Here is a 24,681-nt window from a genome sequence, read left to right as displayed (position 1 = left end):
TAACATTATATATTAATTAAGCCGTCTATAATCTAACATTTATAGATGGCTTAATTATTGCAATAACAATAAAAATTGTATAATATACAAATATAATTTAAACGCAATAAATATACTATATGGCTAAAAAAAGCATGATTCAAAGAGAGAAAAAAAGACAAGCACTTGTAAAAAAATATCAAACAGAAAGAAAAAATATCAAAAATTCTATAAAACTATCTTCTAATTTTATAGAAAAAATAGAATTACAAAAAAAACTACAAAAATTGCCTAGAAATAGTGCAAAGTGTAGATTACGCAATAGATGCTGGATGACAGGTAGAAGTAGAGGTGTATATAGTGATTTTGGACTATCAAGACATGTATTCAGAGAAATGTCTCATGAATGTTTATTGCCAGGTATAACAAAATCAAGCTGGTAAAATAATAAATAAATACTCTCAATAGGTATTACTTGAAGAGTATTTATAAATATAACAATACAGATGCTTAATGAGTTAAAGATAAGTTATAATCCAAACTGATTGCCTCTACGATATTGCAAATAAGCGGCAACTAATAAACCAGCTAATGTAACTGGTATCAAACCTAAAACTATACCCGATAAAAGAGGTTCTACCATATAAAAAATAAAATATCTATAAAATAATTCTAAAGTATGAAAATGATATAAGCTAATTCTATCTAAAACCAATTGCTGCTTGCCATACAAATGCTAAGAGTAAAAAAAATACTGGTATAACTGGCAAAATATCTACCAACGGCCTAAACATAGCATAAGCTTCTGGTAATTTTGCAATTATCATAGTTGTAATCATACTATAAAATCCTCCAAATAAATTGACACAAAGATAGTAAAAAAATATATACTTATAACAATGGTATATCAAATATCTAATATTTTCCTATTTTCTTCTTATTTTTTATGTTAACAAAAAAATAGGCACTTATATATTTTATTCATAGAACAAAACAATTAAAGTATATAAATAAAATACTATTGGTAAGTTTTATTTACAATTCTTTGTCTGTATATATATAAATCTTACAATAATCATTAAAATATAATGAAGAATATGAATTATTATATAAGTAAACTTTTCAACATTTCTTAAAAGGAGATAGATGATGATCATCGCAGTTCAATTACTAGTGTTCATTTTAATAATATTATCAACTTTATTAGTTGTAGGAATACCTGTCACTCTAGCATCGCCTGGGCAATGGGAACAATCTAAAAATTTAATTTATACTGGTGCAGGAATATGGGCAGGCTTAGTCATTATAACAGGTTTAGTTAATTCATTTATTATATAATAATAAGCTAATAAAAGTTTTACAGAATAGGTATAAATAAATACTATATCTCTATTTTGCTATATTCAAAAACTTGACAAACTACAGATTTTTTGAGAATATTAGCTCATGCGGGTATAACTCAGTGGTAGAGTGCAACCTTGCCAAGGTTGATGTCGCGCGTTCGAATCGCGTTACCCGCTTAAGCTATCAAGCTTCTGAAGAATCTGTATCAATTACAGATTCTTCAGAAGTTTGTTCATTGCTATTTTTATCAACTTCAGGAGAATTGTATGCTTTTTTTCCTATCTCCATTAAAGCTTTCTGCGCTTCATCTTGCAAAGATTTTATTAGATCATAATCTTCATCTTGAACAGCTTGCTTTAATTTAGTTAATATGGATTGGATATCCTCTTTTTCTTTTACACTAACCTTATCACCCAACTCATTTAATTGATTTTCTGTTTGATAACAAAAAGAGTCAGCTTGATTTTTTAAATCTATTTTTTCACGCTTTTGTTTATCAACTTCAGCATTATACTCTGCATCTTTTATCAATTTTTCAACTTCTTCTTTAGGCAAAGTTGAAGCTCCCGTAATAGTGATTGATTGTTCCTTACCAGTGCCTTTATCTTTGGCTTTGACAGATAAAATACCATTAGCATCTATATCGAAAGTTACTTCTATTTGAGGTACACCTCTTGGTGCTGGCATAATACCATCCAGTCTAAAAGTTCCTAGGCTTTTATTATCTTTTGTAAATTCTCGTTCTCCTTGTAGAATATGAATTTCTACATTCGGCTGATTATCTACAGCAGTTGAGAAAACTTCTGATTTTTTAGTAGGTACAGTTGTATTTCGTGCAATAATTTTTGTCATTACACCACCTAAAGTTTCTACCCCCAATGATAAAGGAGTAACATCTAACAATAGTATATCTTTAACTTCACCAGCTAAAACACCTGCTTGAACAGCTGCTCCAATAGCAACTACTTCATCTGGATTTACACTTTGATTAGGATCTTTACCAATAATTTTTTTCACTAGTTCTTGTATAGCAGGTATTCTTGTAGAACCACCAACTAAGACTATTTCATCTATACTACTTGATTCAAGCTGTGCATCTTTCAAAGCATTATTTACAGGTATTTGGCAACGGTCAATTAAATCTTTCGATAGATTTTCAAATTTTGCACGCGTTATAGTTTTTTCTAAATGCTTAGGACCTGTATCATTCGAAGTAATAAAAGGTAAATTTATATCGGTTTGTGATAAATTAGATAACTCCATTTTAGCTTTTTCTGCAGCTTCTGTTAATCTCTGTAAAGCCTGTCTATCTTGACTTAAATTAATACCTTCATCTTTTTTAAATTCATCAATTAGCCATAAAACTATCTTATTATCAAAATCATCTCCACCTAAGTGAGTATCACCTGATGTAGATAAAACCTCGAAAACACCGTCTCCTACTTCTAATACAGAAACATCAAATGTGCCGCCTCCTAAATCAAAAACCAAAATAGTTTCATTGTTTTTTTTATCTAAACCATATGACAATGAAGCTGCTGTTGGTTCATTAATTATTCTTAAGACATCTAGTCCAGCAATCTGACCAGCATCTTTTGTTGCTTGTCTCTGAGAATCATTAAAATATGCAGGGACTGTAATTACAGCTTGAGTTACAGTTTGTCCTAAATATGTACTAGCATCTTCTACTAATTTTCTCAAAACTTGTGCTGATACTTCTTCTGGAGAAAAATCTTTATTTAAAGCTGGACATTCTAATTTAATATTTAGATTAGAATCTGTTTTAATATTATAAGATGACTGTTTAGATTCGTTACTTACCTCTTCTTGCTTACGTCCAATAAACCTTTTAACAGAGTAGAACGTATTCTCTGGGTTCATTACAGCTTGTCTTTTAGCAATATGCCCAACTAGCTTATCTTTTTTCTTAGTATAAGCAACTACAGATGGGGTTGTTCTTAAACCTTCTTTATTCGGAATAACAGTAGGTTTTCCACCTTCCATTACAGCAACTACAGAGTTTGTAGTACCTAAATCAATACCAACAACTTTACTCATACTTTATACACCTTAAATATTATACTTATTCTATACTTGTATATATATTGCTACATATTATCAATACAAAAAAGTAGTAATTATACTACTTTTTATAAATTGAGCATAGTAGTATAAATAAAATTAAACAACAAATTTCAACAAAACTTGAAAATTATACAAATTTCAAAGATAATAAACATATATAAATTATGGCCTGTGTGTAAAAATCTCTTATAATCTGGAGATATAATTATCGTGTCAATCGGTTTATTAGGAAGAAAAGTTGGAATGACACAACTGTTCAGCAAAACAGGGAAAGCTATACCAGTTACTGTGTTACAGTTAGGTCCTTGCATGATTACACAAATCAAAAAAATATCATCTGATGGATACACCGCTATTCAAATAGGATATGCAGAATATAGTAAAAATTATTTAACGAAAGCTGAAATAGGACATTTAAACAAAGTTAACGCACCACATTTACGATATTTACGTGAATATAAAGTCAACTCTTTAGATTTAGACAACTTTAATTTAGGTCAAATTCTTACAGTAGATGAACTAAAAATTGGTAGCTTAATTAACGTATCTGGTTTTAGTATTGGGAAAGGTTTTACAGGATATCAAAAAAGGCACCATTTTAGTCGAGGACCTATGACACATGGTTCAAAAAATCATCGACAACCTGGTTCCATTGGCGCAGGAACAACACCAGGAAGAGTATTCCCTGGGAAAAAAATGGCTGGTCGAATGGGCAACAATAAAGTTACTATCAAAAATTTACAAATAATTGATATAAATTCAGAAAAACATATTGTCATAGTTAAAGGCGCTGTACCAGGTAAACCTGGTAGTATTATAAGTATTAAAACAAGATAAATAAATGGTTATTAAACATAAGATTACATATTCCGTATTCACAGAAGATAACAATAACAATTATTCTAAAGATATTGTATTAAAAATTAGTGAAAAAAATGGAATGTATATTATACATAGAGCGCTAATTAAACAACTGAATAATAAACGTCAGGGAACAACAAATACAAAAAATCGTAGCGATGTACGTGGAGGAGGAAAAAAACCATGGAAGCAAAAAGGAACTGGTAGAGCACGAGTTGGATCCATTAGATCTCCGTTGTGGAAAGGAGGAGGTGTTATTTTTGGTCCTAAAAACAGAAAATATAAAACTAAAATTAATAAAAAAGAACAACAACTCGCACTTAAAACTTTATTATTTAATAAATTTCAACAAACATGTGTAATTGATAAGATCGGAGAAAATATTCATACACCCAAAACTAAATCTATCATAGAAATTATTAATAATCTAAACATAAATTTAAATAAAAAAAATAAAATTTTACTTATAGTTGTTAATAAAAATTCCAATTTATATTTATCACTTCGCAATTTAGCAAATATAGAATTAATAGAAATAGATCAACTTAACATTTTTGCCTTGCTTAAAGCAGACAAAATTATTATTACCGTTAATGCCTTAGAAAAAATAAATGAAATATATAATGCCTGAAATAGATAAAAGAGCTTTATTAAAAATAATCAAATATCCTATTATTACTGATAAAACTACTAAATTACTTGAAGATAATCAATACAGCTTTGCAGTAGATCGTAAAGCTAATAAACTAAATATTAAACAAGCAATAGAATATATCTTTAATGTAAGTATTCAAAGTGTCAATACATGTAATACACCTCCTAATAAAAAAAGAGTTGGCAAATTTATTGGACAAAAAGCAAATTATAAAAAAGCTATAGTGACATTAAAAAATGAATATAGTATTAATTTATTTCCAGATAGTTAACTTGATATAGTTAAAATTATAATAACAACATGGCAATCCGTTTATATAAAGCATATACACCAGGAACGAGAAATAGAACTGTATCAACATTCAGTGAAATTTCAAAAGATAAACCAGAAAAATCATTATTAGTCAAAAATCATCGCAATAAAGGTCGTAATAATAGGGGTATTATTACATCTAGGCACAAAGGTGGAGGACATAAAAAAAGATATAGATTAATAGATTTTAAAAGGAATAAGCATAACATAAAAGGCAAAGTTGCTAGTATTGAATATGACCCCAATCGTAACGCAAGAATAGCTTTATTACATTATGAAGATGGTGAAAAAAGATACATTTTACATCCAAATACACTTTCATTAGGGACAATGGTTGTATCTGGCATATCCGCACCTATAGAAGTAGGAAATGCGTTACCTTTATCAGAAATACCTTTAGGTACAGCTGTACATAATATAGAGTTAATTGCTGGAAAAGGTGGTCAAATTGTTAGAGCTGCTGGTACATATGCACAAATAGTTGCAAAAGATGGTGATTTTACAACACTAAAATTACCATCAAGTGAAGTTAGAATTATACGTCAAGAATGCTATGCAACTGTTGGGCAAGTTGGTAATATAGATGCTAACAACATAACTATTGGTAAAGCAGGTAGGAATAGATGGTTAGGTAAAAAACCAACTGTTAGAGGTGTTGTTATGAATCCTGTTGATCATCCACATGGAGGTGGAGAAGGCCGTTCTCCCATCGGTAGACCCCACCCAGTAACACCATGGGGAAAACCAGCGCTAGGAGCCAAAACACGATCTATAAAAAAATATAGTAATCGTTATATATTAAGACGTAGAAAATAAATTATATATAAAGAAAATGTCAAGATCTCTATCTAAAGGCCCATACATAGAATCAAAATTGTTAAATAAAATAGAATTATTTAATACAAAAGGAATAAAAAAGACTATAAAAACATGGTCTAGATCATCTACAATTATACCTACTATGGTTGGACATACAATTGCTGTACATAACGGTAAACAGCATTTCCCTATTTTTGTATCTGACCAGATGGTTGGACATAAGCTAGGTGAATTTGTTCCAACTAGAAACTTTAGAAGTCATATTAAAGGCGATAGAAAAGCAAAAAGGTAAAACAAATGACAAATACAATTAGAAAAAAAATAGCTGTTGGCAAATATTTGCGTTTATCACCAATAAAAGTACGTAGAATATTAGACCAGATTAGAGGAAAATATTATCCAGAAGCAATAATAATACTAGAATTTATGCCATATAAACCATGTGGTGTAATAAAGAAAATTCTTGAGTCAGCTGTTAACAATATTGAAATTGATGATAATAAAAATAGAAATCAAATCAAAATAATAGAAGCTTTTGCTAATGAAGGACCAAATTTAAAAAGATTTCAACCTAGAGCGCAAGGAAGAGCTTTTCCTATACACAAACCAACTTGCCATATAACAATAAAATTACAATACTCATAGAAATTCATTTATTATAAATATGGGACAAAAAACACATCCGTTAGGATTCAGAATAAATATAACTCAAAAACATAGATCCTCTTGGTATGCAAAAATGCAAGAATACAGTAATCTCTTACAAGAAGATCATAAAATTCGATCATATATTTATAGCTGTTTGCAAAATGCAAGTATATCATCCATCTATATTCATAGAAAAGTAGATCAGATTGAAGTATATATTCACACTGCAAGGCCTGGAATAGTACTTGGAAAAATGGGAACAGGTATAGAAAACTTAAGAAAACAACTAGTCAGACAATTAAAGGATAATAAACAAATTCGTGTCAATGTTATTGAAATTAGAGAACCTGATCAAGAAGCTAGTTTAATAGCTGAATTTATAACACAACAGTTAGAAAAAAGAATAGCTTTTCGAAGAGCAGTTAGACAAGGTGTACAAAGATCACAAAAAGCCAATGTGAAAGGAATTAAAGTACAAATATCTGGTAGACTAAATGGAGCTGAAATAGCCCGTAGTGAATGGATAAGAGAAGGAAGAGTTCCTTTACAAACGTTGAGGGCAGATATTGATTACTCATATAAAACAGCTCAAACAATTTATGGAATTTTAGGAGTAAAAGTTTGGCTTTTTAAAGGAGAAAAATTACCTTCATCTACAATAAAGATAAATAAACAATGATAATAATATAATAAAATTATACACAATGCTAAGCCCAAAAAAAACTAAATTTAGAAAACAACATCGTGGACGAATGAAAGGAAATGCATCTAAAGGAAATACTATAGCATTTGGAGAATACGCTTTACAATCACTAGATCCTGCATGGCTAACATCTAGACAAATAGAAGCGACAAGAAGAACCATTACAAGATATGTAAAAAGAGGAGGAAAACTGTGGATAAGAGTTTTTCCAGACAAACCTGTTACAGCAAGACCAGCAGAAACAAGAATGGGTTCAGGAAAAGGCGCACCTGAATACTGGGTTGCTGTTATAAAACCTGGACATATTTTATTTGAAATAGCTGGTGTATCACAACAAGCGGCAAAACAAGCAATGAAACTAGCATCATATAAGCTTCCTGTAAAGACGAAATTTATTACAAAACTACATAATTAAGTATGGCTTTTACAAAAATAAATAATATACAAGATTTAACTAATGAAAAAATAGAAGCAAGAATTATTGAGATTAAAAAAGACTTATTACAATTAAAAATTAAAAAAGCAACCCGTCAATCATTTAAGCCACATATCTTTAAACATAAAAGACATGAACTTGCTCAATTATTAACTATAGAAACAAAAAGAATTAATAAATAAAAATGGCTATAAAAGAAACAATTGGAAAAGTTACCAGTGACAAAATGCATAAAACTATTACTGTTGCTGTAACTAAAAAGGTTGCACATAAAAAATATAATAAAATTATTATTAAAACAAATAAATATTATGCACATGATGAAAAAAACGAATGTAAACGAGGAGATGTTGTAAAAATACAAGAAACAAGACCTATCAGTAAAAATAAACGCTGGAAATTAATAAGTAAAATTACAAAGTAATATAAACAATGATACAAAACCAAAGTTATTTAACAGTTGCTGATAATAGTGGTGCAAAAAAAATAATGTGTATAAGAGTATTAGGGACAAGTAATCCTCATTATGCAAGTCTTGGAGATATTATTATTGGCGTTGTAAAAGATGCATTACCTAATATGCCAATAAAGAAGTCTGATATTATAAGAGCTGTTATTGTAAGAACTAAGAAGACTTTACGTAGAAAAGATGGTATGAGTGTAAGATTTGATGAGAATGCGGCTGTTATTATAAATCAGGACAATAATCCTAGAGGTACAAGAGTATTTGGGCCAATTGCACGAGAGTTACGTGATAAAAATTTTTCAAAAATTATATCTTTAGCAACTGAGGTTGTATAATGGGTCAACAAAAAATTAAAATGCATGTTAAAAAAGGTGATACTGTAAAAATTATTTCAGGAAAAGATAAAGGAAAAATTAGTGAAATAATAAAAGTTATACCAAAAAAAAGAAAAGTTATAGTAAAAAACATAAATATACAAATAAAGCACGTAAGGCCAAAACAAAAAGATGAAACAGGTCAAATAATTCAGATTGAAGCTCCTATACATAGCTCTAATGTTATGCTATATAGCATAAAACACGAAATTGCTAGTAGATTTAATTACATACGTAATGAACAAAATATTAAACAAAGAATATTAAAAAAAACTGGGGAAAAAATAAATAATAGTAATGATGCATAATTCACTAAAAGAACTTTACTACAATAAAATCTGTCCTGATTTGATGAAACAATTTAAGTACGGCAATACGCATGAAATACCTAAATTAGTAAAAATCACTCTTAATAGAGGGTTAGGAGAAGCTTCACAAAATGCAAAAGCTCTTGAAAAGAGTATTGAAGAATTTACATTAATAACTGGACAACAACCTATTGTTACACGTTCAAAAAAATCTATTGCTGGCTTTAAAATTCGTGAGAATATTGTTGTTGGTGTCACAGTAACTTTAAGAAGACATAAAATGTATAATTTCTTAAATAAATTAATCAATTTATCTTTACCAAGAATAAGAGACTTTCGTGGTATTAGTACGCAACATTTTGATGGACATGGAAATTACAATATAGGCGTCAAAGAGCAATTAATATTTCCAGAAATAGAATATGAACATGTAGATAAGATTAGAGGAATGGATATAGCAATAGTAACTACAGCAAAAAATGATAAAGAAAGTTTAGCTCTTTTACAAGCTTTTGGTATGCCTTTTTGCTAATAAATATTTTTTAAACAGAAGTGGAGAATTAAAATAGTGGTTAATGATACAATTGCAGATATGTTAACACGTATTCGTAATGCAAATTTAGCAAAACATCAAATTGTTCAAGTTCCTGCAACTAAAATGACACGAAATATTATAAAAGTTTTGCAAGAAGAAGGATTTGTATATGAGTTTGAAGAAATTGGAGATCAATTAAGAAATTATTTACTGATATCTTTAAAATACAAAGGAGATAAAAAGCTACCTGTAATTACAGCTCTAAAAAGAGTAAGTAAGCCTGGGTTAAGAGTATATGCTAACTATAAAGAATTGCCTAAAGTTTTAGGAGGAATTGGAATAGCGATTATTTCAACTTCAAAAGGTGTAATGACGGATCGTCAAGCCAGGTATAATGGATTGGGCGGAGAAGTTTTATGTTATATATGGTAAATTCAATTAATCAATTAAATAACTATGTCTAGAATTGGAAAACAAACTATTATTCTTCCTGATAAAGTAAGTGCAAATATTAATGAATCTATAATTTTCATAGAAGGTCCAAAAGGAAAATTATCATACAAATTATCTCAGCTAATAGATATTCAACAAAAAAATAATGAGATTACACTTAAAATCAATAAATCTAACAAAGCATCACAAGAACTACATGGATTATCCCGCACTATTATTAATAATATGGCACTAGGAGTATCTCAAGGGTTTTTCAAAAAATTAGAAATACATGGTGTTGGATACAGAGCACAAATAAATAACAAAGAGTTAATATTAAATGTAGGATATAGCCATCCAGTTAAAATTGATGCACCTAGCGGTATTTCTATCAAAGTAGAAAAAAATACAGATATTATTGTTTCAGGAATTAGTAAAGAAATAGTAGGTCAAGTGGCTGCAAAAATTCGATCTGTTAAGCCTCCTGAACCTTACAAAGGTAAAGGTATTAGATATATTAATGAAAAAATAAAAAGAAAAGTAGGTAAAGCAGGTAAATAATAAATTAAATGAGAAATAAAATAAAAGGTACATCTGTTCGTCCTCGTTTTTATGTTTTTAGATCAAACAAACATATTTATGCGCAAATAATTGATGATACAAATAATACTGTACTAACTAGCAGTTCAAGTATTTCTCAAGATATAAAAATCAATTATAAGGTTAAACTTTACGGAAACTGTAAAATCTCAAAAGTTATTGGCTGCGATATAGCAAATAAAGCTCTAAAAAAAGGAATTACTCAAGTAGTATTTGACCGTGGCCATAAATTATACCATGGAAGAATTAAAGCATTGGCTGAAGCTGCTAGAGAACAAGGAATAAAATTTTAACCTATTATATAATACGTATGAAAAAAAAGAACATCAAAAATAAAGATCAAGATACCAATTGGGAAGAACGTGTTGTACAAGTAAAAAGAGTTACGAAAGTAGTTAAAGGAGGCAAAAAGCTAAGTTTTAGAGCAATTTTAGTAGTAGGAAACGAAAAAGGACAAATTGGTGTCGGTGTAGGGAAAGCAAGTGATGTAATTGGAGCTGTAAAAAAAGGTGTTGCTGATGCTAAAAAACATCTTATCAGTATACCCTTAACAAAGTCTAATTCCATACCTCATACCATTGAAGGGATATCAGGAGCAGCAAGAGTTATTATTAGGCCTTCTGCTATAGGATCAGGTGTAATTGCAGGAGGATCTGTAAGAACGGTACTTGAACTTGCAGGAATCAAAAATATATTAGCTAAACAATTAAGATCTAGTAATACATTAAATAATGCACGTGCAGTTATCAATGCTTTAGCAAATTTAAAAACATTCGCTAGAACTGCCCAAGAGAGAGATATAAATATTAATCATCTTTACAGCATTACTGAAACATAGACTATAAATTATAAATTACAATTTGTTGAAACTTTTGAAATTAAATATTTATAGTATACAAATACATACATAAATGATGAAAAGCACAATTAAACTCAAACAAAAAACTTTAATAACCTTAGGAACACTAATTATTGCAAGATTAGGTATATTTATTCCTATACCAGGTATAGATCATAATTCTTTTTACAGCAATATGGGACAAAATGGACTAGTAAGTTTTTTAAATATTTTTTCTGGTGGTGGTTTTTCTACAATAGGAATTTTTGCATTAGGTATAGTTCCATATATTAATTCATCTATTATTATGCAAATAATAACAAAAATTATTCCTGAACTAGAAAACTTACAAAAAGAAGAAGGTGAATTAGGCAGACAAAAAATTACACAAATAACTCGATCATTAACGCTAATATGGGCAATATTACAAAGTACTGCAATAGCTTTTTGGATCAAGCCTTATGTATTTAACTGGAACAAATATTTTATTATTGACTGCTTACTCACACTAACAACTGGATCAATAATAATAATGTGGTTCTCTGAAATAATTACAGAATATGGTATAGGTAACGGTCCTTCTTTGTTAATTTTTCAAAACATTGTTTCTGGGATACCTAAAGTATTTATGGAGTATACTACAAATATTTATAATGGAAAAACAACTATAAATATTTTTTTTCTATTAATATTATTTATATTAATTCTAATAGTTACAATTCTTATTCAAGAAGGACAAAGAAAAATTACTATAATCTCAGCAAGGCAATTAGGAAAAATACAAGAATTAAACCCACAAAGCTACATACCTTTAAAATTAAATCAAAGTGGAGTTATGCCACTTGTATTTGCATCTGCAGCTATGGCTTTACCTCCTTACTTATTACAACTAACGTCCAATAACACTATCTATCAATTATGTTATTTATTTTTTCCTAACAACTACTTATATTTACCTTTATACTGTTTTTTAATAATTACGTTTAGCTATTTTTATTCATCACTTATTTTAAATCCAGAAGATATAGCTAAAAATTTAAAAAAAATGGGATCTAGTATACCAAGTATAAGACCTGGTATAGATACAGTAATATATTTGAAAAAAATTTTATATAAATTAACTTTTCTAGGATCCATCTTTCTATTTATTATTGTTCTAGTACCATCTATAATATCAATCGTCATGAAAACAGAATCTTTTAAAGGATTAGGGATTACATCTTTATTGATCTTAGTGGGTGTTTCTATTGATACTGCAAAACAAATACAAACATATATCATCTCTCAACAGTATGATAATATAATAGAATAATTCAAAATTAAGCAGAAATTAACATTAAATTATAATTATATTTAAACTAACTATGAAAGTAAGACCATCTGTAAAAAAAATGTGCGAAAAATGTCGCATAATACGCAGACACAGAAGAGTTATGGTTATTTGTGAAAATCCTAAACATAAACAACGACAAGGGTAAACAAATTTTAAGAATAAAGGTAATAAAATTATGGCTCGAATTGCAGGAGTTGATCTCCCTAAAAATAAAAGAATTGAAATTGGGTTAACTTATATATATGGTATAGGTTTATCTCGCTCTCAAGAAATATTGGAAAAAATTCATCTTGATGGCAATATTTTAGTACACAATTTAAATGATACACAAATAGTTGCGATTCGAGATATTTTAAATAATGAATATCAAATTGAAGGGGATCTACGAAGAGTTGAATCTATTAATATTAAACGGTTAATGGAAATTAACTCTTATAGAGGAAAAAGACATAGAACTGGGTTACCATTAAGAGGTCAAAGAACAAGAACTAACGCAAGAACACGCAGAGGCACAAAAAAAACCATGACAGGTAAAAAGAAAGCTCCACGTAAATAGACAACTCTTGAATCACAATTATTAAATATCAAAAATGGCTAGACAAATAAAAAAAAGTAGTAACAAACGTAAAAAAAATGCTATAAATGGCATAACACATATAAAATCTACATTTAACAATACAATTGTAACTATTACAGATTTAAAAGGAGAAACTATATCTTGGTGTTCATCAGGCGCTAGTGGTTTTAAAGGAGCAAAAAAAGGCACACCTTTTGCAGCACAAACAGCTTCAGAAAAAGCAGCTAAACAAGCTATAGAACAAGGCCTTAAACAAACCGAAGTTATGGTTAATGGTCCAGGTGCAGGAAGAGAAACAGCTATTAGAGCAATACAAGCAACTGGTATCGAAATAACTTTAATAAAAGATATAACACCTGTACCACATAATGGATGTAGACCACCTAAAAAACGAAGAGTATAAAATTAAATATCAATTCAATATTTTACAGTCTGTTTATCATACATATACAAATATATAAGAGGAACTTTCTTCAATGACTCATTTTGAACTAGAATGCATAGAGTCAAAAACAGAAGGAGCTCGTGAGCAATATGGCCATTTTATATTAGAACCTCTAAAACAAGGCCAAGGTATTACTGTTGGCAATTCATTAAGAAGAACTATATTATCAGATTTACAAGGAACAGCTATTGTAGCTGTAAGAATAGCTGGAATAAACCATGAATTTTCTACGATTACAGGCGTAAGAGAAGATGTATTGGAGATACTGCTAAACTTAAAAGAAGTCGTATTAAAAAGTTATACTAAAGAACCACAAATAGGTAGAATTAGAATACAAGGACCGGCTATTGTAACAGCTGGATTATTTGATGTACCAACAGAGATACAAATAATTGATCCCAAGCAATATATTGCGACTATATGCAATAATACTATTTTTGAAATGGAGTTTCGTATCGAACAAGGAAGTGGATACCGCATAGTAGATAAAGGCATTGACCATCAATCAATTGATTTCTTGCAGGTAGATGCTGTATTTATGCCGGCAAAAAAATTTAACTATGTAGTTGAAGAAAAACGTATTAGTTCTACATTGGTGCAAGAAAAACTATCTTTAGAAATATGGACCAATGGTAGTTTATCACCTCAAGAAGCAATAAGTGAAGGAGCAAATGTACTAACTAACTTATTTCATCCTCTAACTAATATAAACTTTCAGCCTGCAGTAAACAATCAAATACAAGAAGAACAAGCAATTAATCAAGTTTTAATTGAAGAACTTCAATTATCTGTTCGTGCTTATAATTGCTTAAAGAGAGCACAAATACACTCTATTTCTGACTTATTAGACTATTCACAAGAAGAATTATTAGAAATTAAAAATTTTGGACAAAAATCTGCAGAAGAAGTGATAGATGCCTTACAAAAAAAATTAGGAATAAGTTTACCAAAGGAAAAAAGTTAGTTTACTATAGAATGACAATAATTATTTAATAACAAAAATATAATGAATTAATAATATACATGATGAATGATACATATATACCCAACAAAAACACAAGCAAAAAATGGTATTTAATAGATGCAAGCGATCAAACATTAGGCAGATTAAGTACTAAAATAGCTAGTATTTTACAAGGAAAGAATAATATAGACTATACACCTTTTCTGAATACACAATCTTATATAATTATCATAAATGCACAAAGCATAACAGTAACTGGACAAAAAAAATATAAAAAACTTTATAAAAGACATTCTGGACAACCAGGAGGTTTGAAAATAGAAACTTTTGAACAATTAAATCAAAGAATGCCCAATAAAATAATTGAAAAAGCCGTCAAAGGAATGCTTCCAAAAGGTCCTTTAGGTAGAAAACTTTTTACACAATTAAAAGTTTATGCAAACAATAATCATCCTCATGAAGCACAACAACCTGAAGATATTACACTAAAATAAATATACAATTGCACAATCATTAAAATTATATATAAATATAATGGCTATTTTATCCAATTCATCAAAAATTACTTATTCCGGAACCGGAAGACGTAAAACATCTATAGCAAGAGTTCAATTAACACCTGGTTCGGGTAAATTAATTATTAACGGAATTCCTGGAGAATCATACTTACAATTTAGTCCTAACTATTTACGTATATCATATGGGCCTCTCAAAATATTAGGTCTAAGTAAAGAATATGATATTTATGTAAAAGCAGAAGGTGGAGGATTAACAGGTCAAGCAGATGCTATTAGACTCGGTATAGCAAGAGCACTATGCACAATTAATTCAGAAAATCGTGTTGCTCTAAAATCAGAAGGGTTTTTAACTAGAGATGCACGCGTAAAAGAAAGAAAAAAATATGGCTTACGTAAAGCAAGAAAAGCACCTCAATATTCAAAACGTTAAAACGTAATTACAATACAAATATCAATATAGTAGAAATGAGCAAAAAAGATATACATCCTCAATGGTATCCAGAATCTAAAGTTTATTGTGATGGCCAACATATTATGACAATTGGTTCAACTAAACCAGAATTACATGTTGATATTTGGTCTGGAAATCATCCATTTTTTACAGGATCACAACGAATTATAGATACAGAAGGTCGTGTAGACAGATTTATGCGTAAATATAATTTAAAAGATGTAAATAGAATTATTAATTCGTAATATTTTATGTAAAACAAAAGGTTTGACAGGCTATCACACAATATTTATAATATAAAGGATATTCAATTAAATATGAATATAAAAATATAACTAATGCCAACAATTCAACAATTAGTAAGATCTGAAAGAAAAAAATCTGAGAAAAAAACTAAATCTCCTGCATTAAAAGCTTGCCCACAAAGAAGGGGTGTATGTACTAGGGTTTATACAACTACACCTAAAAAACCAAATTCTGCTTTACGCAAAGTAGCTAGAGTGAGATTGACTTCTGGGTTTGAAGTTACAGCATATATACCCGGTATAGGCCATAATATTCAAGAACATTCAGTTGTTTTAATTAGGGGTGGTCGTGTTAAAGATTTACCTGGTGTAAGATATCATGTAATACGAGGTACTTTAGATTCTGCTGGAGTTAAAGACAGAAAGAATAGTCGCTCAAAATATGGAACTAAAAAACCAAAAATGTAACATATTAATACTTATACTATTTTATAAATTTATACAATCATCACAAATGTCTCGTCGTAATATAGCAAAAAAAAGACTAGTTTTGCCTGATCCAATATACAACAGTAAACTTATTAGTATGTTAACAGTACGTATATTAAAGAGTGGCAAAAAAGGGATAGCTCAAAAGATTATATATGAAGCATTAGATATTATTAAGGAAAAAACATCTAATTATCCTTTAGAAATCTTAGAAAAAGCAATTCGTAACTCTACTCCACTTGTAGAAGTTAAAGCAAGAAGAGTAGGAGGATCAACATATCAAGTTCCTATAGAAGTAAGAGCATATCGAGGGACAAACCTTGCTTTAAGATGGCTAACTAAATTTTCAAATGAAAGATCTGGCAAGAATATGTCTTTGAAGCTTGCGAATGAAATTATAGATGCTGCAAATGAAAGTGGAAGTACTATTCGTAAAAAAGAAGAAACTCATAGAATGGCTGAAGCTAATAAAGCTTTTGCTCATTATAGATATTAATAAAAATTAGGAATATAAATGATATGGCACGTGCAAAATTTGAGCGTAAAAAACCTCATGTAAACATTGGAACAATTGGACATGTAGACCACGGTAAAACAACTTTAACAGCTGCTATATCTGCAACGTTAGCTGCTGCAAGTGATACAAAAGCAAAAAAGTTTGATGAAATTGATGCTGCTCCTGAAGAAAAAGCAAGAGGCATTACTATTAACACTGCACATGTAGAGTATGAAACTGAAAACAGGCATTATGCTCATGTAGACTGCCCAGGACATGCTGATTATGTTAAAAATATGATTACTGGTGCTGCACAAATGGATGGTGCTATTTTAGTCGTTTCTGCTGCTGATGGACCTATGCCACAAACTAGAGAACATATTTTATTATCAAAACAAGTTGGTGTACCTAATATTGTTGTATTTCTAAATAAAGAAGATCAGGTTGATGATGATGAATTATTAGAATTAGTAGAACTAGAAGTTCGTGAACTTTTAACACAATACGATTTTCCTGGTGATGATGTACCATTTGTTGCTGGATCAGCATTATTAGCTTTAAATAAAGTAACTAATGAAAATAATATTAAAAGAGGTAAAGATAAATGGGTTGATAAAATTCATTCTTTAATGGATTCTATAGATGAATATATACCAACTCCTGTCAGAGATACAGAAAAAACATTTTTAATGGCTGTAGAAGATGTATTTTCTATTACTGGAAGAGGTACTGTAGCAACAGGTAGAATTGAAAGAGGTATAATTAAAGTAGGAGATACAATCGAAATTGTAGGCTTGAAAAAAACTACTACTACTACTATTACAGGCCTAGAAATGTTTCAAAAAACTTTAGATGAGGGTATGGCTGGAGACAATATCGGTATTTTATTAAGAGGTGTACAAAAAAAAGATATTGAAAGAGGTATGGTACTAGCACAACCAGGAACTATTACCCCACATACTCTCTTTGAAGCACAAGTATATATTTTAACAAAAGAAGAAGGTGGTCGACACACACCATTTTTTTCTGGATACCGGCCTCAGTTTTATGTAAGAACAACAGATGTTACTGGAACAATTACACAATTTACAGCAGATGATGGTTCAAAAGCAGAAATGGTAATGCCTGGAGATCGTATTAAAATGAGTGCAGAATTAATTAACCCCATTGCTATAGAACAAGGAATGAGATTTGCTATTCGTGAAGGAGGAAGAACTGTAGGGGCTGGTGTAGTTTCTAAAATTTTAGCATAAAATAGAAGATTTACAATATGACAATTTCAAACAAAAATAAAATAAGAATAAAGCTTAAAGGATATGATCATCACTTATTAACTAAATCTTGTAATACAATTATAAATACAGCTAATAGAACAAAAGTAAAAACGATAGGTCCTATACCTTTACCTACTAAACGTAAAATTTATTGCGTTCTTCGTTCTCCACATGTAGATAAAGACTCAAGAGAACATTTTGAAATAAGATCACATAGTAGAATTATAGATATATACGAACCTATATCACAAACAATTGATGCTTTAATGAAGCTTAACATACCGCCTGGTGTAGATATCGAAGTAAAACTATACTAATCCAGTGAATATCAATAAATGAGAATATCTATTTAAATAGATATTCTCATTTATTGATATTCACTGGATTAGTATAGTCCTTCTTCTAAATGTGTAGCAACAGTACAATCAGTTAGAGGATAAGCTACGCAGGTTAACACCCATCCTGCTTCTATTTGATCATCATCTAGAAAAGACTGATCTGATTGGTCAACTGAACCTTGTAATACTTTTCCAGCACACGTAGAACAAGAACCTGCCCTACAAGAATATGGTAGATCAATACCTTCAACTTCAGCTACATCAAGTATATATGAATCATCTGGACAGACTAGATCTATTTCATTCTTATCTATATCTATTAACTTTACTGTATAATCAGCCATATACTTTATCCTCGTATTATTTAGCCCAAATAATTGAATTAATCAAATAAAATAAATTACTTCTTAAATATTTAACATGATTATAACTTATTTAATTAAAATTCAAGCATAAAATAAGATTAAATATACAATATAATATAAAAAAAAGAAATAATTATAAAAAATTACAAGAATACAGTCAAAATTTTTTCATATAAATTTACACCCTTAATATAATGATAAGTACCTTTAATAATTTATCTAGTAGTATCATTTTAGAATTAAAACCAAAAAATAAGATTAAAAGAAAAATTCAATTTTCATGCATCTACTATGAAATTCAAGCTCTGAGCAAACGACTTTATATACAAACTAGAAGAAGACCTTCAACAATCATTTCAGGAATTATACAACCATTATTATGGTTACTATTATTTGGCGGATTATTTCAAAATGCGCCTGTTGGATTATTAACATCCAATATTACATATGGAACCTTTTTAAGTGCTGGTATTATTACATTTACGTCGTTTAATGGTGCAATTAATGCCGGATTACCTTTAATGTTCGATAGAGAATTTGGTTTTTTAAATCGGCTTTTAATCTCACCATTAATTTCACGTGATTCTTTATTAATTTCATCTATATTTTTTATAACTACTATCACAACTATCCAAACATTATTTATTATCGTATTTAGTTTAATATTTTATAATAATACCTTCAATACACTAACTATTTTTTCTATTCTTTTTATAACTTGTTTAATTACTTTAAGTATGGCTAGTATAAGCATTTGCTGTGCATTCATTTTACCTGGACATATAGAATTTTTAGCTTTTACTGTTATCATTAATTTACCGATGCTTTTTTCTAGTACTGCTTTAGCTCCTTTATCTTTTATGCCTTATTGGCTACAAATTATTGCTAGTCTAAATATATTGACTTATTCAATAGAATGTATTAGATATTTATCAACTGCAGACTATATATACAATAATCCCATAATTATGGAAAGTGTATGGTTTAATATAAACTTATCTCAAAGTATCTACATACTATTAATAGTGAATATACTAAGCCTAATACTTGTAAAAAATATCATTTCTTATAAATTTGAATAAAAAATATGATTATGGTACTGATAACAATGTTATAATATTAAAGTGAATCACTTTCGACAAAAAATCGAAATTAAATATACAAACAAGAGTAAATTTTAGAGTAAGAAAGGCAAATTATTAATTTCTTGTTATAGGAGGCACGGAGTTCAATGGGACTACCATGGTATCGTGTACATACAGTTGTGTTAAATGATCCTGGACGCTTAATTTCTGTACATTTAATGCACACAGCCCTAGTATCTGGTTGGGCAGGATCAATGGCTTTATATGAGTTAGCCGTTTTTGATCCATCTGATCCTGTCTTAAATCCAATGTGGAGACAAGGCATGTTTGTAATGCCTTTTATGTCAAGACTGGGCGTTACTGACTCATGGGGTGGATGGAGTATTACCGGAGAAAGTGTTTCTAATCCTGGCTTATGGAGCTTTGAAGGTGTTGCAATTACACATATTGTATTATCAGGTATGCTGTTTTTAGCATCAATATGGCACTGGGTTTATTGGGATTTGGAATTATTTAGAGACCCTAGAACAGGTGAACCTGCTCTAGACTTACCAAAAATTTTTGGAATACATCTTTTGCTATCTAGTTTACTCTGTTTTGGATTTGGTGCATTCCATGCAACAGGTCTATTTGGACCGGGTATTTGGATCTCTGATGCCTACGGTGTAACTGGTAAAGTACAACCTGTTGCTCCTGCATGGGGTCCTGATGGATTTAATCCATTTAATCCAGGTGGTGTAGCTTCACATCATATAGCAGCCGGTACAGTTGGCATATTAGCTGGATTATTTCATTTAACTGTTAGACCACCACAAAGATTATATAGAGCATTAAGAATGGGAAACATAGAGACTGTACTATCAAGCAGTATTTCAGCTGTTTTTTTTAGTGCTTTTATAACATGTGGAACAATGTGGTATGGTTCTGCTACTACGCCTTTAGAGTTATTTGGTCCAACAAGATATCAATGGGATAGTGGATACTTTCAACAAGAAATAGAACGTAGAATAGAAAATTCCTTAAATGAAGGATCAACCCCTGAAGAAGCATGGTCAAAAATACCTGACAAATTAGCCTTTTACGATTATATTGGAAATAATCCTGCAAAAGGTGGACTATTTAGAGCTGGTCCCATGGATAAAGGTGATGGTATTGCTGAAGCATGGTTAGGTCATCCAATTTTTCAAGATAAAGATGGTAGAGAATTAACTGTTAGAAGAATGCCTGCATTTTTTGAAACTTTCCCAGTCATCCTTATAGATAAAGATGGAATTATTAGGGCTGATATACCATTTAGAAGAGCAGAATCAAAATATAGTATCGAACAAGTTGGTGTAACAGTAAACTTCTATGGAGGGAAATTAAATGGAAAAGTATTCACAGATGCACCAAGCGTAAAAAAATATGCGCGTAAAGCTCAGTTAGGAGAAGTTTTTGAATTTGATCGTACAACTCTAGAATCTGATGGTGTCTTTCGCAGTAGCCCAAGAGGCTGGTTTACATTCGGGCATGCTAATTTTGCACTGATATTCTTCTTTGGACATTTATGGCATGGATCCAGAACTATTTTCAGAGATGTGTTTGCAGGTATAGGAGCAGAAGTAACAGAACAAGTTGAATTTGGTGCGTTCCAGAAGTTAGGAGATAGAAGTAGTAAAAAACAAGGTGCTGTATAATTTTAACTATATAATTATAATCAGGAGAAAAAAATGGAAGCACTCGTATATGTATTTCTATTAGTAGGGACTTTAATGGTGATCTTCTTTGCAATCTTTTTTAGAGATCCTCCAAGGATTGCAAAATAAGTATAGTATATATAAATAAAACATAAATTACGACCAATCTTATAATTAAGATAAATTATAAGATTGGTTAGCTTTATAAATATAAATTTATAAATAAAAGAAGATGTAATATATTATTCTTCATGCTCTTCAAAAGGATCTCTCAATTCTTTTGAAACAGGGCCAAAAGCAGTATATATAGAGTATATTGTAATACCTAGTAGTAAACTTGAAATAAAAATACTAAGAACTGTTGCAGTTTCCATAAATCAAATACAAATAAAATTAAGTTGTTTCTATAATACTATTATAGATATAACATAATATCAAAAATGAATAATAAAGACTATGGCACTAAGAACTAGATTAGGTGAAATCTTAAGACCGTTGAATTCTGAATATGGAAAAGTTGCTCCAGGATGGGGAACAACACCTATTATGGCTATATTTATGCTTCTATTTTTTCTCTTTTTATTAATTATTTTACAAATATATAATTCTTCATTAATTCTAGAAAATGTAGATGTAGACTGGGCTACTCTAAAAAATTAGAGACTATATATAAAAAAGAAAAAGCATTATTTTTTATAATGCTTTTTCTTTTCTATTATTAGTTAACTAATATCAACTCAGTTTCAGCAAAATTATTACTATTAACTCCACTATAGGTTTCTTTAATAAATCTAACAACAACAGGATATTTAATATCTTTATTTACTTTCATCACAGTACCTGTATCTTTGTACCAATATGACTCTTTTCTTAAAACTCTAACTTTTGAACCTTTTTTGATCATAGCTTTAACAATAAATTTTATATTTCATATAATACTACAAAATAAGATAGAATAAATGAACTTATGTAAACTAAAAGCAAATGAGTCTTACTATTTTTACATTTAAAAGAATATAGTTGCCGTTAAAATATCAAAAATGTTACATTTATGTAAGTACCGTAATATAAAACTATGCTTAATTTTACTTACGCTAAATATAATATACACGTATAAAAAAATAAAATTTTTAAGACTGAATAATCATGAAACTATCTTGGAAAACTTTTTTACTCTGGTCTTTACCTATAGTCATTATTGGCTTTTTTCTATGGCAAGGTTTTATTACACCTGCAAATAATGAGCTAAATAATAATATCGCTAACTCAAGAATGACTTATGGACGATTCCTTGAATATTTAGAGATGGGTTGGGTAAAACGAGTAGATATGTACGATAATGGACATACTGCTATTGTTGAAGCTGTTGGACCAGAATTAGGCAATCATGTACAAAAAATTAGAGTAGAACTTCCTACAAGCGCACCTGAGTTAATCAGTAAATTGAAACATGCCAATGTTGATATAGATGCACATCCAAATAAAAATACAAGTGCTAGTTGGAATTTAATAGGAAATTTATTATTTCCATTATTTCTAATAGGTGGCTTAGCATTTTTATTCCGTAGGTCTAATAACACCAATAGTGGTCCAGGACAAGCTATGTCCTTTGGAAAATCTAAAGCATTATTTCAAATGGAAGCAAAAACAGGTGTAGTATTTAATGATGTAGCTGGAATTGATGAAGCAAAAGAAGAATTTGAAGAAGTAGTAACTTTTTTAAAGCAACCAGAATGTTTTACAGCTGTAGGAGCTAGGATACCTACAGGTGTGTTACTTGTTGGTCCTCCTGGAACTGGAAAAACTTTATTGGCAAAAGCTATAGCAGGTGAAGCTAATGTACCTTTTTTCAGTATTTCAGGATCAGAATTTGTCGAAATGTTTGTCGGTGTAGGAGCATCAAGAGTTAGAGATTTATTTAAAAAAGCAAAAGAAAATGCACCTTGTATTGTTTTTATTGATGAAATTGATGCCGTAGGTCGACAAAGAGGAACAGGTATAGGAGGCGGAAATGATGAACGAGAACAAACACTTAATCAATTATTAACTGAAATGGATGGCTTTGAAGGTAATACAGGAATAATAGTAATTGCAGCAACTAACAGAGCCGATATATTGGATTCAGCATTATTAAGACCTGGACGTTTTGATAGACAAGTAGCTGTCGAAGTTCCCGATTTTAAAGGACGACTAGCTATTTTAAAAGTACATGCACGTAATAAAAAGATAGATGAAAGCGTATCTCTAAATATAATAGCAAGAAGAACTCCTGGTTTTTCGGGCGCGGATTTAGCTAACTTACTTAATGAAGCTGCTATCTTAACAGCAAGAAGAAGAAAACAAACTATTACATTAAATGAAATAGATGCATCTATAGATAGAGTTGTTGCTGGCATGGAAGGAACTCCTTTAATTGATAGTAAAAGTAAACGCTTAATAGCATATCATGAAATTGGGCATGCTATAGTAGGAACTCTATTACAAGATCATGACCCTGTACAAAAAGTAACTCTAATACCTAGAGGACAAGCAAGAGGATTAACTTGGTTCACACCTTCAGAAGATCAAAGTTTAATTTCAAGATCTCAAATCAAATCTAGAATAATGGGTGCATTAGGCGGAAGAGCCGCAGAAGAAGTAGTGTTTGGAGACGCAGAAGTTACGACAGGTGCAAGTAATGATTTACAACAAGTGACTTCAATGGCAAGACAAATGGTAACAAGATTCGGTATGTCCAACATAGGACCTCTTTCTTTAGAAAATGAAGAGACCAATCCTTTTTTAGGAAGAGGAATGAGTAATTCCAATGAATATTCAGATGAAATAGCTATTAAAATTGATAAACAAATACAAGAAATAGTAAAAGAATGTCATAATAATACAATTAAGATAATAGAAGATAATCGTGTAGTTATTGACAGACTCGTAGATCTATTAATAGAACAAGAAACGATTGACGGTGAAGAATTTAGAAAAATTATTAACGAATATACGCTTGTACCGGAGAAATATAATTACGCAATATAAATG

General features: G+C 29.9%; 42 protein-coding genes and 1 non-coding gene across 43 annotated transcripts; 37 read left to right on the top strand and 6 right to left on the bottom strand. All coding sequences in view use genetic code 11, as the record gives it.

Annotated features, from left to right (window-relative positions):
• The first annotated feature begins 119 nt into the window (after positions 1-119).
• Positions 120-422, top strand: rps14 (30S ribosomal protein S14). The gene has a single exon. The coding sequence runs from the start codon at positions 120-122 to the stop codon at positions 420-422; it is 303 nt and encodes a 100-aa protein (YP_007627393.1).
• Positions 423-508: 86 nt separating this feature from the next.
• Positions 509-622, bottom strand: petG (cytochrome b6/f complex subunit V). The gene has a single exon. The coding sequence runs from the start codon at positions 620-622 to the stop codon at positions 509-511; it is 114 nt and encodes a 37-aa protein (YP_007627392.1).
• Positions 623-680: 58 nt separating this feature from the next.
• Positions 681-818, bottom strand: psbK (photosystem II protein K). The gene has a single exon. The coding sequence runs from the start codon at positions 816-818 to the stop codon at positions 681-683; it is 138 nt and encodes a 45-aa protein (YP_007627391.1).
• A 310-nt stretch (positions 819-1,128) lies between these two features.
• On the top strand, positions 1,129-1,317 carry psbZ (photosystem II protein Z). The gene has a single exon. The coding sequence runs from the start codon at positions 1,129-1,131 to the stop codon at positions 1,315-1,317; it is 189 nt and encodes a 62-aa protein (YP_007627390.1).
• A 110-nt stretch (positions 1,318-1,427) lies between these two features.
• trnG(gcc) lies at positions 1,428-1,502 on the top strand. Its single transcript has one exon. It is a non-coding gene; the product is annotated as a tRNA-Gly (tRNA).
• Positions 1,503-1,506: 4 nt separating this feature from the next.
• dnaK (heat shock protein 70 chaperone) lies at positions 1,507-3,381 on the bottom strand. Its single transcript has one exon. It carries the CDS (start codon positions 3,379-3,381, stop codon positions 1,507-1,509), a length of 1,875 nt encoding a protein of 624 aa, YP_007627389.1.
• Positions 3,382-3,618: 237 nt separating this feature from the next.
• rpl3 (50S ribosomal protein L3) lies at positions 3,619-4,245 on the top strand. Its single transcript has one exon. The coding sequence runs from the start codon at positions 3,619-3,621 to the stop codon at positions 4,243-4,245; it is 627 nt and encodes a 208-aa protein (YP_007627388.1).
• A 4-nt stretch (positions 4,246-4,249) lies between these two features.
• On the top strand, positions 4,250-4,900 carry rpl4 (50S ribosomal protein L4). The gene has a single exon. It carries the CDS (start codon positions 4,250-4,252, stop codon positions 4,898-4,900), a length of 651 nt encoding a protein of 216 aa, YP_007627387.1.
• rpl23 (50S ribosomal protein L23) lies at positions 4,893-5,195 on the top strand. Its single transcript has one exon. The coding sequence runs from the start codon at positions 4,893-4,895 to the stop codon at positions 5,193-5,195; it is 303 nt and encodes a 100-aa protein (YP_007627386.1).
• Positions 5,196-5,224: 29 nt separating this feature from the next.
• rpl2 (50S ribosomal protein L2) lies at positions 5,225-6,052 on the top strand. Its single transcript has one exon. It carries the CDS (start codon positions 5,225-5,227, stop codon positions 6,050-6,052), a length of 828 nt encoding a protein of 275 aa, YP_007627385.1.
• A 16-nt stretch (positions 6,053-6,068) lies between these two features.
• rps19 (30S ribosomal protein S19) lies at positions 6,069-6,347 on the top strand. Its single transcript has one exon. The coding sequence runs from the start codon at positions 6,069-6,071 to the stop codon at positions 6,345-6,347; it is 279 nt and encodes a 92-aa protein (YP_007627384.1).
• Positions 6,348-6,352: 5 nt separating this feature from the next.
• On the top strand, positions 6,353-6,700 carry rpl22 (50S ribosomal protein L22). The gene has a single exon. It carries the CDS (start codon positions 6,353-6,355, stop codon positions 6,698-6,700), a length of 348 nt encoding a protein of 115 aa, YP_007627383.1.
• Positions 6,701-6,719: 19 nt separating this feature from the next.
• On the top strand, positions 6,720-7,382 carry rps3 (30S ribosomal protein S3). The gene has a single exon. It carries the CDS (start codon positions 6,720-6,722, stop codon positions 7,380-7,382), a length of 663 nt encoding a protein of 220 aa, YP_007627382.1.
• Positions 7,383-7,407: 25 nt separating this feature from the next.
• Positions 7,408-7,821, top strand: rpl16 (50S ribosomal protein L16). Its single transcript has one exon. It carries the CDS (start codon positions 7,408-7,410, stop codon positions 7,819-7,821), a length of 414 nt encoding a protein of 137 aa, YP_007627381.1.
• Positions 7,822-7,823: 2 nt separating this feature from the next.
• On the top strand, positions 7,824-8,024 carry rpl29 (50S ribosomal protein L29). Its single transcript has one exon. It carries the CDS (start codon positions 7,824-7,826, stop codon positions 8,022-8,024), a length of 201 nt encoding a protein of 66 aa, YP_007627380.1.
• Positions 8,025-8,026: 2 nt separating this feature from the next.
• Positions 8,027-8,266, top strand: rps17 (30S ribosomal protein S17). Its single transcript has one exon. The coding sequence runs from the start codon at positions 8,027-8,029 to the stop codon at positions 8,264-8,266; it is 240 nt and encodes a 79-aa protein (YP_007627379.1).
• Positions 8,267-8,274: 8 nt separating this feature from the next.
• On the top strand, positions 8,275-8,643 carry rpl14 (50S ribosomal protein L14). Its single transcript has one exon. The coding sequence runs from the start codon at positions 8,275-8,277 to the stop codon at positions 8,641-8,643; it is 369 nt and encodes a 122-aa protein (YP_007627378.1).
• rpl24 (50S ribosomal protein L24) lies at positions 8,643-8,990 on the top strand. Its single transcript has one exon. The coding sequence runs from the start codon at positions 8,643-8,645 to the stop codon at positions 8,988-8,990; it is 348 nt and encodes a 115-aa protein (YP_007627377.1).
• On the top strand, positions 8,980-9,522 carry rpl5 (50S ribosomal protein L5). Its single transcript has one exon. It carries the CDS (start codon positions 8,980-8,982, stop codon positions 9,520-9,522), a length of 543 nt encoding a protein of 180 aa, YP_007627376.1.
• Positions 9,523-9,558: 36 nt separating this feature from the next.
• On the top strand, positions 9,559-9,957 carry rps8 (30S ribosomal protein S8). The gene has a single exon. The coding sequence runs from the start codon at positions 9,559-9,561 to the stop codon at positions 9,955-9,957; it is 399 nt and encodes a 132-aa protein (YP_007627375.1).
• Positions 9,958-9,981: 24 nt separating this feature from the next.
• rpl6 (50S ribosomal protein L6) lies at positions 9,982-10,518 on the top strand. Its single transcript has one exon. It carries the CDS (start codon positions 9,982-9,984, stop codon positions 10,516-10,518), a length of 537 nt encoding a protein of 178 aa, YP_007627374.1.
• Positions 10,519-10,526: 8 nt separating this feature from the next.
• Positions 10,527-10,850, top strand: rpl18 (50S ribosomal protein L18). The gene has a single exon. It carries the CDS (start codon positions 10,527-10,529, stop codon positions 10,848-10,850), a length of 324 nt encoding a protein of 107 aa, YP_007627373.1.
• Positions 10,851-10,867: 17 nt separating this feature from the next.
• Positions 10,868-11,395, top strand: rps5 (30S ribosomal protein S5). The gene has a single exon. The coding sequence runs from the start codon at positions 10,868-10,870 to the stop codon at positions 11,393-11,395; it is 528 nt and encodes a 175-aa protein (YP_007627372.1).
• Positions 11,396-11,471: 76 nt separating this feature from the next.
• On the top strand, positions 11,472-12,707 carry secY (preprotein translocase subunit SecY). The gene has a single exon. It carries the CDS (start codon positions 11,472-11,474, stop codon positions 12,705-12,707), a length of 1,236 nt encoding a protein of 411 aa, YP_007627371.1.
• A 52-nt stretch (positions 12,708-12,759) lies between these two features.
• rpl36 (50S ribosomal protein L36) lies at positions 12,760-12,873 on the top strand. Its single transcript has one exon. It carries the CDS (start codon positions 12,760-12,762, stop codon positions 12,871-12,873), a length of 114 nt encoding a protein of 37 aa, YP_007627370.1.
• A 30-nt stretch (positions 12,874-12,903) lies between these two features.
• Positions 12,904-13,284, top strand: rps13 (30S ribosomal protein S13). Its single transcript has one exon. It carries the CDS (start codon positions 12,904-12,906, stop codon positions 13,282-13,284), a length of 381 nt encoding a protein of 126 aa, YP_007627369.1.
• A 34-nt stretch (positions 13,285-13,318) lies between these two features.
• rps11 (30S ribosomal protein S11) lies at positions 13,319-13,708 on the top strand. The gene has a single exon. It carries the CDS (start codon positions 13,319-13,321, stop codon positions 13,706-13,708), a length of 390 nt encoding a protein of 129 aa, YP_007627368.1.
• A 73-nt stretch (positions 13,709-13,781) lies between these two features.
• Positions 13,782-14,714, top strand: rpoA (DNA-directed RNA polymerase alpha subunit). Its single transcript has one exon. The coding sequence runs from the start codon at positions 13,782-13,784 to the stop codon at positions 14,712-14,714; it is 933 nt and encodes a 310-aa protein (YP_007627367.1).
• A 62-nt stretch (positions 14,715-14,776) lies between these two features.
• On the top strand, positions 14,777-15,208 carry rpl13 (50S ribosomal protein L13). The gene has a single exon. It carries the CDS (start codon positions 14,777-14,779, stop codon positions 15,206-15,208), a length of 432 nt encoding a protein of 143 aa, YP_007627366.1.
• A 40-nt stretch (positions 15,209-15,248) lies between these two features.
• rps9 (30S ribosomal protein S9) lies at positions 15,249-15,662 on the top strand. Its single transcript has one exon. The coding sequence runs from the start codon at positions 15,249-15,251 to the stop codon at positions 15,660-15,662; it is 414 nt and encodes a 137-aa protein (YP_007627365.1).
• Positions 15,663-15,697: 35 nt separating this feature from the next.
• Positions 15,698-15,928, top strand: rpl31 (50S ribosomal protein L31). Its single transcript has one exon. The coding sequence runs from the start codon at positions 15,698-15,700 to the stop codon at positions 15,926-15,928; it is 231 nt and encodes a 76-aa protein (YP_007627364.1).
• Positions 15,929-16,021: 93 nt separating this feature from the next.
• Positions 16,022-16,396, top strand: rps12 (30S ribosomal protein S12). Its single transcript has one exon. The coding sequence runs from the start codon at positions 16,022-16,024 to the stop codon at positions 16,394-16,396; it is 375 nt and encodes a 124-aa protein (YP_007627363.1).
• A 46-nt stretch (positions 16,397-16,442) lies between these two features.
• rps7 (30S ribosomal protein S7) lies at positions 16,443-16,913 on the top strand. The gene has a single exon. The coding sequence runs from the start codon at positions 16,443-16,445 to the stop codon at positions 16,911-16,913; it is 471 nt and encodes a 156-aa protein (YP_007627362.1).
• A 23-nt stretch (positions 16,914-16,936) lies between these two features.
• On the top strand, positions 16,937-18,166 carry tufA (elongation factor Tu). Its single transcript has one exon. It carries the CDS (start codon positions 16,937-16,939, stop codon positions 18,164-18,166), a length of 1,230 nt encoding a protein of 409 aa, YP_007627361.1.
• Positions 18,167-18,183: 17 nt separating this feature from the next.
• rps10 (30S ribosomal protein S10) lies at positions 18,184-18,504 on the top strand. Its single transcript has one exon. It carries the CDS (start codon positions 18,184-18,186, stop codon positions 18,502-18,504), a length of 321 nt encoding a protein of 106 aa, YP_007627360.1.
• Positions 18,505-18,572: 68 nt separating this feature from the next.
• On the bottom strand, positions 18,573-18,869 carry petF (ferredoxin (2Fe-2S)). Its single transcript has one exon. It carries the CDS (start codon positions 18,867-18,869, stop codon positions 18,573-18,575), a length of 297 nt encoding a protein of 98 aa, YP_007627359.1.
• Positions 18,870-19,084: 215 nt separating this feature from the next.
• ycf38 (ABC-2 type transporter) lies at positions 19,085-19,972 on the top strand. Its single transcript has one exon. It carries the CDS (start codon positions 19,085-19,087, stop codon positions 19,970-19,972), a length of 888 nt encoding a protein of 295 aa, YP_007627358.1.
• A 149-nt stretch (positions 19,973-20,121) lies between these two features.
• Positions 20,122-21,651, top strand: psbB (photosystem II CP47 protein). Its single transcript has one exon. It carries the CDS (start codon positions 20,122-20,124, stop codon positions 21,649-21,651), a length of 1,530 nt encoding a protein of 509 aa, YP_007627357.1.
• Positions 21,652-21,684: 33 nt separating this feature from the next.
• Positions 21,685-21,780, top strand: psbT (photosystem II reaction center protein T). The gene has a single exon. It carries the CDS (start codon positions 21,685-21,687, stop codon positions 21,778-21,780), a length of 96 nt encoding a protein of 31 aa, YP_007627356.1.
• Positions 21,781-21,893: 113 nt separating this feature from the next.
• Positions 21,894-22,025, bottom strand: psbN (photosystem II reaction center protein N). The gene has a single exon. It carries the CDS (start codon positions 22,023-22,025, stop codon positions 21,894-21,896), a length of 132 nt encoding a protein of 43 aa, YP_007627355.1.
• Positions 22,026-22,107: 82 nt separating this feature from the next.
• Positions 22,108-22,311, top strand: psbH (photosystem II reaction center protein H). Its single transcript has one exon. It carries the CDS (start codon positions 22,108-22,110, stop codon positions 22,309-22,311), a length of 204 nt encoding a protein of 67 aa, YP_007627354.1.
• A 58-nt stretch (positions 22,312-22,369) lies between these two features.
• Positions 22,370-22,555, bottom strand: psaE (photosystem I subunit IV). Its single transcript has one exon. The coding sequence runs from the start codon at positions 22,553-22,555 to the stop codon at positions 22,370-22,372; it is 186 nt and encodes a 61-aa protein (YP_007627353.1).
• A 242-nt stretch (positions 22,556-22,797) lies between these two features.
• ftsH (cell division protein) lies at positions 22,798-24,678 on the top strand. Its single transcript has one exon. It carries the CDS (start codon positions 22,798-22,800, stop codon positions 24,676-24,678), a length of 1,881 nt encoding a protein of 626 aa, YP_007627352.1.
• The last annotated feature ends 3 nt before the right edge of the window (positions 24,679-24,681 follow it).

This window comes from Chondrus crispus (genome assembly GCF_000350225.1).
Source record: "Chondrus crispus plastid complete genome, strain PCG".
Taxonomy (NCBI): Eukaryota; Rhodophyta; class Florideophyceae; order Gigartinales; family Gigartinaceae; genus Chondrus; species Chondrus crispus.
This window is presented reverse-complemented; position numbering and strand designations above follow the sequence as displayed.